The sequence below is a fragment of the Barbatula barbatula genome (genome assembly GCF_947034865.1).
Source record: "Barbatula barbatula genome assembly, chromosome: 7".
Taxonomy (NCBI): domain Eukaryota; kingdom Metazoa; phylum Chordata; class Actinopteri; order Cypriniformes; family Nemacheilidae; genus Barbatula; species Barbatula barbatula.
In genome coordinates this window covers 11,295,185-11,307,401 of record NC_136770.1, presented here as the reverse complement: position 1 = coordinate 11,307,401, position 12,217 = coordinate 11,295,185, and the positions used below count along the sequence as shown (strand labels likewise).

The following is a 12,217-nucleotide window of genomic DNA, read 5'->3' as shown; positions in this document are numbered from 1 at the left end:
TTCCGTTTTTGTGACTATATCAGATTATTTTGACAACTCGTTTACACCTTATTTTAAGAGTGTAAGAAGTACTGACCAGAAAAAGAAGAAACTTAATTTGCCTTACTTATTAAATAGATTGCATAACTATCACGGGTAATGAAATGACTAAAATAAAAAATTTTACTTAAATCAGTTAGAAAGAGTCGGTATTTTTGCAACTACAATATAAAATTCAGGATGCAGCTGGGCGTTTCTTCAGTTATATGACGTACCAAAAATGTGACCTCAAGAATGACTTAAACAATTTTTTAAACAAAGTTTGAGAAAGCTTTTTCTCAAAAAAAAGATGGTTTATTTATGCTACTAGGAGGAAACTACATGAGACATTTTTTTAATAGACACAAAAACATAGACAGCTATTGGTAGTCAGATACATGTGGAACAGGTATGTTTTTAATTGTTTTTTACAAGTTGCAATGACTGCTGAAGCTCAGGTGGAGGCTGACAGTTCATTCTACACAGAATGAATATTGAGTTTTGATAGCAATGTCCTGTGATACAAGAGCAATCAGCCTTGTCGATTCTTCCGTTGTTTGTTGAAAGAACCTAGGCAGAGTGAATATTCTCTCAACAGGAATTCTCTTCTGCTTTTAAAACAAAAGCAGATGTCTATTTAATGTACAAACACCAGCCAACTCTAAAAGAAAATAGGAAATAATTGAACAAATAATGATATATCAGGCCAATTCTTCATTTCATCTTCCAACTGTGTAATACATTGCTGGTGTAGTGTCATTGGTTTCAACCGTTCGGCTAACAAAACGTAAAGCATAGAAGTTTCGAGGTAAGAAAATACATTTGAAAATAAGGTTAATACAATGCCTAGATTTTTAACTGCTGACTGGTTTTTGCTAAACTGGTTTTGTCATCAAGGGTCACATGCTATTTTAATGCTCAAAGATGTGTTTTAAGTGATACATTTATCGAATGCAGATGGACTTCAACAACATTTTATAAATATAAAAAAATATATTGAGCTATCATTACCTACATTTATAGGAGACTTGAAATAATACTATTTCCGTGCAAAAACTAAATTCTTTGAAGATACAACTTATTAAACTTATTCAATAAACAGTAATTCTCTAGACACACAGCTTAAGCTAGTTGTATCAAGATTCAGAGTTTGATCATTGACCAACAGGTGAAAGGTTTCCCCACAGTTTATATGAGTTAACCATTGCTTCAGTCTCTCAGTGTACTGGCAGCATTATGTGCTCTCTATCCGTTCCTCCGCCAGCATGTCTGTTACAGCCCTGCCCTATCACCCAACGACTCATGCTCGGACCAGGACCATCCAATGTACCTGCGCGGATCTCAGCAGCTGGAGCGCAGCCAATGTTAGGCCATCTTCATCCAGAAACCATTGAGGTATGTAGTTGATACTTTAAGAATAGCTGAAACAATGTAGTAAATAACGGTTTTAATAGTTAGATAAATGGGTTTACAGTGAATGTATTAGAATGTTTTGGTTGGAATAAATGCAATCATTAAGTAAAACTAGATAGGTACATCTTCTGAAGAAAATGTGAGTAAAGCCTTATATGGGTAATGATGCCTTATATGGGCATATTTCCTCTTCCACTATATGTCAATGGGGGATGTTGGGGTGCAACTTACACCCCATCGTGAGGTAAGTTCTTACAGAGCCTAAAGAGCCTCAAACATGGTAACTCTCAAGTGTCTACAAAATCCTCACTCTGAGTTATGAGCCGTCAAAGTTTGTCGCAATGTCTATGGGAATTTAGGTGGTTTGAGAGTCCGGTTTTCGAAAACTAGAACCTAGATCAATTAGAAAAGATATAGCAACTCAAGCAGTGGTGGACGAAGTACACAAAGCATGTACTTGAGTAAAAGCAGAGATACCCAAGGTAAAATATTACTCAAGTAAAAGTAGAAGTGCTGCCTTTAAACTTTCACTTGAGTAAAAGTACAAAAGTATATGCCTTCAAATGTACTCAAGTATCCAAGTACTATGATTTGTTTTTATGGCAATAATGTCCTATTATCATTTTTGTCACAGGACTCTTGCTTAACTCAGTCTATGTGAAGACTCTAATGTCACTCTCGGCACACCAATCTATTAATAAAATGACATTAATTAGTCAGACAGACACTGATGTAGAACAAAGTTAAATAACAGGACTTGAGAGCAGTTTCGGTTTAACATTTATTTGTAACAGTAATCCAAGTTTTTATTTAATAATTTAGTAATTAGACATTTCTCTTTAATTCTTGAAAGCAGACTGTTGGTTATGTAAGTATCTAGCCCATCTTCATTCCTGATAAATGAGACAGGTGTATTCCTCCTCTGTCATTCTTTTCAGTTAGAGAAGGCACTCAAAAATGAAAGACTCGTTCTTCTTTTCAACAATTTCAGAAAAATCGCGTAAGGCCATGGGTGTTGTGACATGATTTAACTTATATATTATATAAGACATTGGCAGTCAAAATGTTATGCTGTTGCAGACAGTTGCACTGAATCTGATGTGATGTTGAATCGTATGATAACATTGATTGGTGACCAGTTACGTTTTTACTGACTCATAAATAAAAAGGAACGACTGATTTTGAAAATGTAGTAGAGTAAAAAGTAAGACATTTGACTTTGAAATGTAGTGGAGTTAAAGTAAAAGTCTCCCAAAATTGAAATATTTGGTTAAAGTACATTTTACTCAACGAATTACATTTACTTGAAATATTTGTCAAGCCAACATAATAATAAGTATGAGGCAATCATAATAGTGAGCTTTTTTCTAAAGCATCTTTAATAATTGTGGCTTTAGAGAGTCTTAAGTGCTGAGAATTCATGAAATGTACTCTTACTTCCAAACTTAAGTTTAAAAGCAAGTTATCAAATCACGTAAAGCTAAGAATCACTCTTACTCTCCCAATTATTTAATACAGCTCGGGGGTCTCTCAAGTGCTTAGGAGTTGCCATTAGGGGCCTGTGATGGCGCTGAGGAGACAGTGACATGTGCTGGACAGAGGGGTTGGCCAATGAAACTGTATCATTATACACATTATACACGCATAACTTCGGTACCTCCCTGTGCACAGACGTAATTGCGGGTGGCACTTTTTAAAAGTATGAATTTGCGAAATGCATTTATTAATGAAACAACATCTACTGTACTCATAATTTTTCATAATCAAATTTATACATTTAACAAACTTCTAGAAAAAAAGTGACGCAGTCCGTACATGCTGCGCACATTCGAGTTTTGCTCTATGGATCATCAGTACTGTTGCGTGTTTTTGTTATTCTGTATGGTTCTCAATGGTATGTGTGATTTAATACACACAGCGCCGCCGCTCCCACCACGCGCATCAATGGAATTATGCTTAGGGCACCAAAATGGCTAGCAGCGGCCCTGAATACACACATACTTTCTCAAGTTTTATACTGAAAAATAACATTGTATTTACAGGGAAACTATTCTACTAATGCAAATAATAACAAATGTCAGCACTGGTTTAAAATGGGTAATTAAGAAATGGCGGAAACGTGTTTATCTTTCATTCCAATGTCTATATCATAATGTATTCTCCTAAAAAGTCTTTATTGTCATATGTGTGTTGAATATAAACTGCTTTTAGGAATTCTATCATTCAAAGTGAATGTATTAGAGAATATTCTTACATTCTATTTGGGGGAATTGAAATAAAAGTAATTATAAGGATCTTGAGCTTTAATCACTTTTTTTACTGTATATACTAAATAAGGAGCTTTCTAAGAGAATTCTAAGAAGCGTAAAGATTACAAGCCCTGGTTACTATCATAAAAAAAACCTTCATCATGATACAAGATTCCTATGGTTCACATCAGCGTCCTGGTCACTCTGTTTTAGGGATGGGGAGTTGACTCCAGAAGAGTCGATTCCTCGACTCGCAATGTCCCTAAAGACAGGAAACGACTCTCGTCGACTCCGTATTTTTTAATGTGATCAACTCAAATTGGTTAAATTGTCTTTGTGGTTGGTGCAAAGCAATAATCACATTTAAAAACCAATCACATTTAAGGTAAAAGACATACCAACACTCTCTCTGACTGTACACATTTACACATCTGATCCAAAACACTGCACTGTATTCAGAGCATGAGCGACGCTTACTGGTACTCTAACAAAAGGGCATGCAAGATTTCCGTTCATTCTTCACCTTCAATTGGATCACACCAAATTCTCAAATTCTTATTAAAAACTCCCTTATATTTCGTCTGTCCCTCTTTAAGTTTTTATTCTCTAAACAACTGTTAAGAATTTTATAAGTTGCTTTGAATGAAAGCATAAATGTAATTCTGTGCGCATTAATAGACACAAATGGAAATTTTATTGTTAAATGCCCAACACAGAAAGGCATTGAGTTTCATTAATAAAATAACACTTTTTTTTAATTGTTAAACTACGCCTTGTTTTAGCCTAATGTTTTAGCCTTGTTTAGCGCACATTTACGGAGCCTCAATTCAATACAATGTAACGGGGTGTAATTATAGAAATATTGAAGGAAACGAAATGTCTTAGCTTTACCATAAGTCTATAGCTACGGTTAGACCTGGGCCGTCATGTCCTTGGGCTACATGCGCTTGGAAAACCACATCGGTTTTCGACCAGAAAGGAGTAACTGGTCTGACCTCACAAAAAATTCTATGTGATAGTGTTCGTTGCACAAATGCATGTGTTTCTGTTAGTGACTTTGGAGATTGGTTGCCAGCCCAAAGTTCCCAAACATGCTAAGTTACATTCATTTATTTTTTATTCGTATTCCAGAGCCTTTTTTGAATGACAGTAAATGGAGTAGAAGTGTTGATTCCATCGACTCTAAGAGTGGGAGTCCCGAATCAGGGTTGACTCCTAAAAAACCTGAAAATGAACACCCCTGCTCTGTCTGTGTTTATTTTGACCAAATGACTGTACTGTTCAGAGTAAACTACTAATGAATTGATCAATTAAGTTTTCTTCTGTTTTTTCAGATAATGAATCATATCAAGAGTGGCATTCAGTATGCATTTCAGACACGAAACAGAGTGACTCTGGCTGTGAGTGGACCAGGTCATGCTGCTATGGAGTGTGCCATCTTTAACTCACTGGAGCCTGGAGACAGTGTGCTCATTGCAGTCAATGGCATATGGGGGGAAAGGGCTGCAGAAATAGCTGAGAGGATAGGTACTGGTTCGGCTTTTATAACAAGAAAAAAGCCTGAAACTATAGTTACATGTACAAAGATCATTCTGAATATCAATTCACATCTCATATACTCCTCAACAGGTGCCAAGGTGAGCACAATTGTAACCTCTGCTGGTGGCTACTTTAAAAATGAGGAAATTGAGCAGGTACTTTTATCACGACAGCATTAGACAATGCATACCCATTTACACATACAATTGGTAAAAGGATTATGTGCTGTTTTTACAGGCGTTAGACAAATATAGACCAATGGTGTTTTTTCTCACCCATGGGGAATCATCCACAGGAGTGGTCCACCCAATAGATGGCATAGGTGACCTTTGCCACAAGTGAGAAATCGCTTTTCGTCCAGATTGCCCAGAGCATTGATTTCAATGAATACCAGATTATGAAACAATATTTTGAGTGTACTTTGAACTCACTCAGATTCTATTGTCTAGTGTTTTACTGGTGTTACCACCTAACATCCTTAACATCCATAAAGCATTTTGACCATTCTTATAATTTATTAAGTATAAAACATGTACAATGTTAACAAATTGTATGTTTTTTTTATTATGATCTGTCACTCAGGTACAACTGTTTGTTTCTGGTTGACTCTGTAGCTGCATTGGGAGGTGCTCCAATCTACATGGATAAACAAGGTAACAGCATGGTATGTGCTCTTTGATCACTTTCAATGGCAGGTAATCTGTGATTTAAAATGTACAAATATATTTTAAGGAATTGACATTATGTATACCGGCTCTCAGAAGGTCTTAAACGCCCCCCCAGGAACGGCGCCAATCTCTTTTAGCGAGAGAGCCTGGTAAGACAAAACAGCTACAAACATCAATAATGCTAGATTTTCTATATCTAGCCATGTGGTATCCATGTTGTATAGATTGACTATTTTGCAAAACAGCCAGAAAATATTTAACAGGAAAACAAAACCCATCTCGTACTTTCTGGACATGAGCTGGCTGGCAAATTATTGGGGTTGTGATGACAAGACTGTACGTGCGTAAGGACCTTTTATCACATTTACCAACTGCAGATGTGAAAAGAAAATCAAATATTAAAGGCTTAATATTAATATGAATAATTAATTTAAAATTAATATTAAGGTAAATAATAACACACAATTGTTTCCGCAGCTATCATCACACCGGGCCTGTCTCTGCTTTTTATAGTCTACGGGAGAGTCTGGCAATTCTCGCAGAAAATGTAAGAGCATTTACATATTCCATATTAAATACATATTACATATGTATAAAATTTATTTACATATTATACATTACATATTAAACATTTTATGTTTTTCATTCCTAGGCAAATGTCAGTTGGGCTTCAACCATAATCGTACCATAAATGCCTAATTTCCTGAAGAACAAATGACCTCAAATAAAAGCAGAAATAGATGCCGCTTTTATTTTGTTGTATCTTCTGTTTCATAGGGTCTTGATAACTTATGGAAACAACACAAAGAAGTTGCAGAATACTTCCACAAAGGGCTAGAGGAGATGGGCCTGAAACTGTTTGTGCAGGACAAGGTTAGGACAAGAGAAAGATCACAAACATCCCTGAAAATAGCATATTGCATGACTGTCACTATTATTGCCTGCCCTGAAAATCTATTATGTCCATTAGAAACTAAGACTTCCTACAGTGACCACAATAGTAGCTCCACCAGGATATGACTGGCGTGAAATCACAGGGTACATTATGAAGACCTATAACATTGAAATCTCTGGGGGTCTGGGGGTATCTGCCGGCGTGGTAAGAAACAAATGCCTGAAGAGCATGGAATGAAGGGGTTGGTAATTCTTTAATTTCTCATGTTGTTTCACAGGTTTTGCGTGTGGGACTGATGGGATGTAACAGCAGCAAGGCCAATGTGGACAAGGTGTTAGAGGCTTTGGCTGATGCCCTTAAACACTGCCACAAGAGCAGAGTATGACAGAATGACTGGCCAACACATTTCTAAACCATTTTCTCAACTTCAGTGCTGTTTAACATGAAATTTGTCGAAATATGTAATTAAATAGTCTTATGACCGACTTTCCTAGGACACGTTATCCATGTGAGACTAACACTTTACAATAAGGGTACATGAATAGTGTAATAATATCTGAATTGATACTAACTGCCACATGAACTAATGAGGAATGAAGAAATGTACTAATCAAGAATGAATAAAGGGCTAACCTTAGCTAATACTGGAGTCATGAGGATTCATGTGTTAATACTGCCCAGGTTAGTACATGTTTGTTAGTTAATGTATTAATTAACACCTGAAAGTAAAACTTAAATAAAGAACAGAGAGTTCCACTGAGTATTTGTTTTGAGTACTTTTGTAAGGTTTAATATAAATGAACGTGTATAATTTTATTACACGTTTACTACTGTAAGAGGGGAATGGATAACAGGAACAGGCACAATCCTCGGAAGGGTTCAAACAAAAAAATGCAGGCAGTCAACATCCGAAATATAACTTTTGATTACTTTATTAGCCGAGCTCATCTCCTCGTGGCGACATCCACGTGAACTCCCCCCCACGACACTACTTGCACATGCGCCACACCAGTTCCACTCATCACCTCAAAACCCACAATAAATCTTCACAAATAAATCCCATATTTTTCACCCCTCAGAAAAAGAAATGTCCTCATTTCCTGTACATAAAAACATAAATCATATTGAGAAAAAAACAACTCATTGTCAATTCCAAAACATTAATACAATGCAAAACACAGTAATGATATGAGGAACAGAAGGTATGACCTGGTCTCTGTTCTCACCAGACTCAAGCCCTTTTGAAATCAAGGGAAGAGCACCTGATAAAGCAGTGTATGTTGGGTGTGCTCTTTGACCATCTTCCGCAACATCCTGACCGGCAGCTGTAGAGGAGCGGACCGGTGCATTCCAACTTGACCTAAAGGGTTTCAACTGATCATAATGCACCACTTTGAGCCCTGCATCACTCTACTCTGGTTCACTACTCTGTAACGGATACCGTGCATATCCACAGAAATTACCTCATAAGGTCCTGTCCATTTTGGATCTAATTTCTTTCTTTGTGTGGTTGGATCATTCATCCTCACCAGGGACCTCATGTACAAAGACATGCGTTGAATTCATACTAAAACATTGCCTACGGACAAAGCTGTAAATGTGCGTACGCACAAAATCCCACGCATATTCTCTTTGTACATCCCAATTAACGTAAAATTGAGCGCACATGCACGAGCACAACGCCCCACCTAGTCTCCTCCCCTAATTAAATCAATTTAAATATGGCAATGAGTCCACTTTGGCAAAAGATAACAGTAAGAAAATGGCTAAAGCAAGCGGCAAGAAACGAATCTTTACGGAAAGTGAATTGGAGGTGCTACTATCGGAGGTAGAAACTAGAAGAAATATTTTATTTGGAACTTTGTCCTCCGGAATTAATAACAAAAGGAAAAAATATGAGTGGGAGAGTTTGGCTGAAGCCGTCAATGCGGTGGGATCTGAAAGTCGCACTGTAAATGACCTTAAAAAGAAATGGTCTGAATAAAGGTGGACGTTAAACGGAGAACTGCTGCGCACCGACAAAGTGTGGACAGAACAGGCAGTTGTAAAGGGGTCGATAAACTTACAACCTTTGAGCAGAGAGTTGCCTCAATTATGGGTGACACTTTACTCTCTGGAGTAGTATCTGCTGCTGTGGGAGACTCAGATTTACTACAGGACTGCTATGGAGGGTGTAATACAGTTCGTATAAGTGTGGAGGGAAAGAGGCGGGGTCGGCGTGGCTGGGAGACCAGAAATGATATTTATTAAAGTAAAATATAGCGCCACTGTGCTTCTCAACAACGTATAACTCTGAATCAACTTGATATCCAGTTCGCTCGTAGACTTTGTGGATTTGTTCCGTTCCACACAAGCAGCGCACAGATGTCTCCCAGCCAGTCTCTGTACCTCGTCTCTCTCCTAGAGAGCTTGCGACTGATGTACAGCACCGGTCGTTCCTCACCCTCCGTCTCCTGGGACAAAACCACTGGACGGTATCCGGTGCCTCCTTTTTAGTGAGGTCAGTCAGCGGGCTGGTGAGGTCCGAATAATTTGGTACAAACCTTCTATCCCGCCAGCCCCAGGAACTGGCTCACCTCCTTTTTGGTCTTGGGTCTCGGTGAGGTCGCAACCGCTGCCGTCTTATCAATTTGGGGACGCACCTGACCGTGACCCAAGTGGAAGCCCAGATACCTTACCTCCACACGCCCAATTGCACATTTCTTCAGGTTAGCTGTCAGCACGGCACCTCTCAGCGAACTCAGAACCGCCCTTAAGTGCTGCATGTGTCGCTCCCAGTCATTGCTGTAAATGATGATGTCATCTAGGTAAGCCGCGGCATATGCAGCGTGCTGTCGGAGCAGGCGGTCCATGAGGCGCTGAAAGGTGGCCGGAGCTCTGAATAAGCCGAACGGAAGTGTGACAAATTGGTGTAACCCGAACGCCGTGGTGAAAGCGTTTTTTTCTTTGGATAATGGAGATAAGGGGATCTGCCAATATCCTTTCGTTAAATCCAGTGTCGAATAAAAACGAGCTGCGCCTAGCCGATCCAGCAACTCGCCAAACCGTGGCATCGGATATGCATTGAATTTCGACACAGCATTCACCTTTCTGTAGTCCACGCAGAATCGAACAGAGCCGTCAGTCTTAGGAACTAAAACTATCAGGCTCGCCTAATCACTACTGGACTCTTCTATTACCCCCAACTCTAGCATCGCTTTTAATTCTTCCTGAACCACCTTTTTTTGTGCTCAGGTAACCTATACGGCCGGCTGCGAACTACCACGTCTGGCTTAGTCTGAATATGGTGCTCGACGAGATTAGTGCGGCCGGGCAGGGGCAAGAACACATCTGCGAACTCCGCTTGCAACCTGCCAGAGCAAGAGATTGGGTTTTGTTGCTCACTTCTGGCCCGAGATCCTCCTCTCTACTCACTACCGTCGCCAGCATCACCGGGTTGGCCTCACTCCAATTTTTGAGGAGGTTGAGGTGATAAATTTGATGAGCCCCGCTCCTGTCTGATCGCACCACCTCATAATTGAGATCGCTTATTCGCTGTATGACCTCAAAGGGCCCTTGACACTTGGCGAGTAACTTGGAGCTCGAGGTGGGGAGTAATACAAGAACTTTATCTCCCGGTGCAAATTTGCGCAATCTGGCACCCCTGTTATATTGTCGGCTTTGTCTGTCCTAGGCCTGCAGCAAATTCTCCATTGAGAGCCGCCCCAGTGTATGGAGTTTTGCTCTCAGGTCCAGGACCTACTGAATTTGATTCCTGCTATCTGACGGTCCGTCCTCCCAAGCTTCCCTTAGGACGTCTAACACTCCACGGGGCTGACTTCCATAGAGCAGCTCAAAGGGGGAAAACCCTGTTGAGGCTTGGGGGACCTCACGCACAGCAAATAACAGGGGTTCCAGCCACCGATCCCAATTTTTGGCGTCTTCCTGTACACACTTACGGATCATTGCCTTCAATGTGGGATTAAATCGTTCGACCAGCCCGTCTGTTTGTGGGTGATAGACACTGGTAAGAATCGATTTAATGCCCAACAACCCATATAGTTCGCGGAGGGTCCGTCACATGAACGCCGTGCCTTGATCCGTGAGAACCTCCTTCGGGATTCCCACGCGGGAGATGATTCGAAACAGGGCGTCCGCTACGCTTTTCGCGGAAATACTGCGGAGAGCCACTGCCTCTGGATATCGTGTCGCATAATCCACTTTGACCAATGCGAAGCGATGCCCTCGTGCTGACCGTTCTAACGGCCCGATCAGGTCCATACCAATTCTCTCGAAGGGGACCGAACAAGAGGAAGAGGGCACAACGGTGCTTTTGGAGTGGCCGGTGGGTTTACCAATTGACATTAAGGACAAGACGCGCACCACCTGCGCACATTCTCATGAATGCCCGGCCAAAAAAAACGGGCCGTTAGACGGTTTAGTGTTGCCGTTTGCCCCTAGTGTCCGGCCATTGGGTTACAGTGAGCCGTCTGGAAAAGCGGCTCCTTGGTACAACTAACTGGGTTGTATCCTTTTTTGACTGAGTGTCTTGGGTCACTCGATGCAACCGGTCTTTTAAAATAGCAAAAAATGGATAGACGAGCGGCTGTGCCGGATGGAGAAGCTGTCCGTCGATGGTACGGACCTGATCAAACGCATTTTTGAGTGACTCATCGTTAGACTGTTCCAGGGGAAAATCATCGCACCGAGAGAGCTGTTGTCTCTCTACGGCACTTCGTTTCCTGAGTCAGACCCCCGTGGTTCCGGCTCCGCTTCTCCCACCTGCACAGCGGCCCCCTTCCGTTGCGCTCGATTCCCCAAAGAACCATCCGCACATAATTGCCCTAATAATACAGAAAACATTGGCCAATTCGTCCCCAGAATTAGCGGATGTCTGAGGTGCGGGTTAACTGCCACCTCCACGCTATGTTTTTGTCCTCGAAATTGTATTGGCAACGTCACTAAGGGGTAGTTCACCACGTCCCCGTGCACGCACCGTACCCGAAACATGCGGCTCGTATCCCCTGCCACGGATTGAATCAGACCTTGATGAATTGAGGTTTGGTTACACCCTGAATCCACCAAGGCCTGATAGGTACCCCCCTTTATACTCACTGGTATTTGGTACAGGCCGGCCGGATCGGGGGCAACCTTGGGTGTGTCAGGGATCCGGATCACCGTACCGACCTCCATCACCGGACAGCGGTCGATAGTGTGTCCCGGTTCCCCACACCGCCAACAGGTCGGCCCAGACTTTTCCGCCGCCCTAGTGGCAGGAAGTAGGCCAACAGATTGGTGAGGAGAGATAGCCCCTTGGTAACGACCGGGACCCCGGAAGAAGGTCCTTGCAGGTCCGGCTGCCTCTCGAGTCCGGGGAGCTGCCTTAGGAACGAGGCCCGACTGGGTTCTGGGAAAGGGAACAGGTTTGGGGAAAGAGGGAGAAGACATAGAGGGAG

At 41.2% G+C, this 12,217-nt stretch overlaps 1 protein-coding gene across 4 annotated transcripts; it reads left to right on the top strand.

Annotated features, from left to right (window-relative positions):
- Nucleotides 1-298: 298 nt before the first annotated feature.
- agxta (alanine--glyoxylate and serine--pyruvate aminotransferase a) lies at nucleotides 299-7,548 on the top strand. 4 transcript variants are annotated; one of them, XM_079459906.1, is made up of 11 exons: nucleotides 299-1,413; nucleotides 5,015-5,207; nucleotides 5,310-5,374; nucleotides 5,457-5,557; nucleotides 5,802-5,872; nucleotides 5,952-6,036; nucleotides 6,151-6,231; nucleotides 6,365-6,434; nucleotides 6,665-6,760; nucleotides 6,858-6,986; nucleotides 7,060-7,548. In XM_079459906.1, the coding sequence occupies exons 1-11, from the start codon at nucleotides 1,255-1,257 to the stop codon at nucleotides 7,165-7,167; spliced, it is 1,158 nt and encodes a 385-aa protein (XP_079316032.1). In that variant the 5' UTR covers nucleotides 299-1,254; the 3' UTR covers nucleotides 7,168-7,548. The 4 variants fall into 4 exon arrangements, with proteins under 4 accessions (XP_079316032.1, XP_079316031.1, XP_079316030.1 ...); XM_079459905.1 differs by having other exon boundaries at nucleotides 1,171-1,413; nucleotides 6,133-6,231; XM_079459904.1 differs by having other exon boundaries at nucleotides 1,236-1,413; nucleotides 5,802-5,883; nucleotides 5,981-6,036.
- The last annotated feature ends 4,669 nt before the right edge of the window (nucleotides 7,549-12,217 follow it).

Coding starts and splice junctions, on each gene's coding strand:
- agxta (XM_079459905.1), top strand. CDS start 1,255: ATGTGCTCTCTATCCGTTCCTCCGCCAGCATGTCTGTTACAGCCCTGC. Junction 5,558..5,801: donor ATAGGTGACCTTTGCCACAA/GTGAGAAATCGC, acceptor TCTGTCACTCAG/GTACAACTGTTTGTTTCTGG. Junction 6,987..7,059: donor TGGGGGTATCTGCCGGCGTG/GTAAGAAACAAA, acceptor GTTGTTTCACAG/GTTTTGCGTGTGGGACTGAT.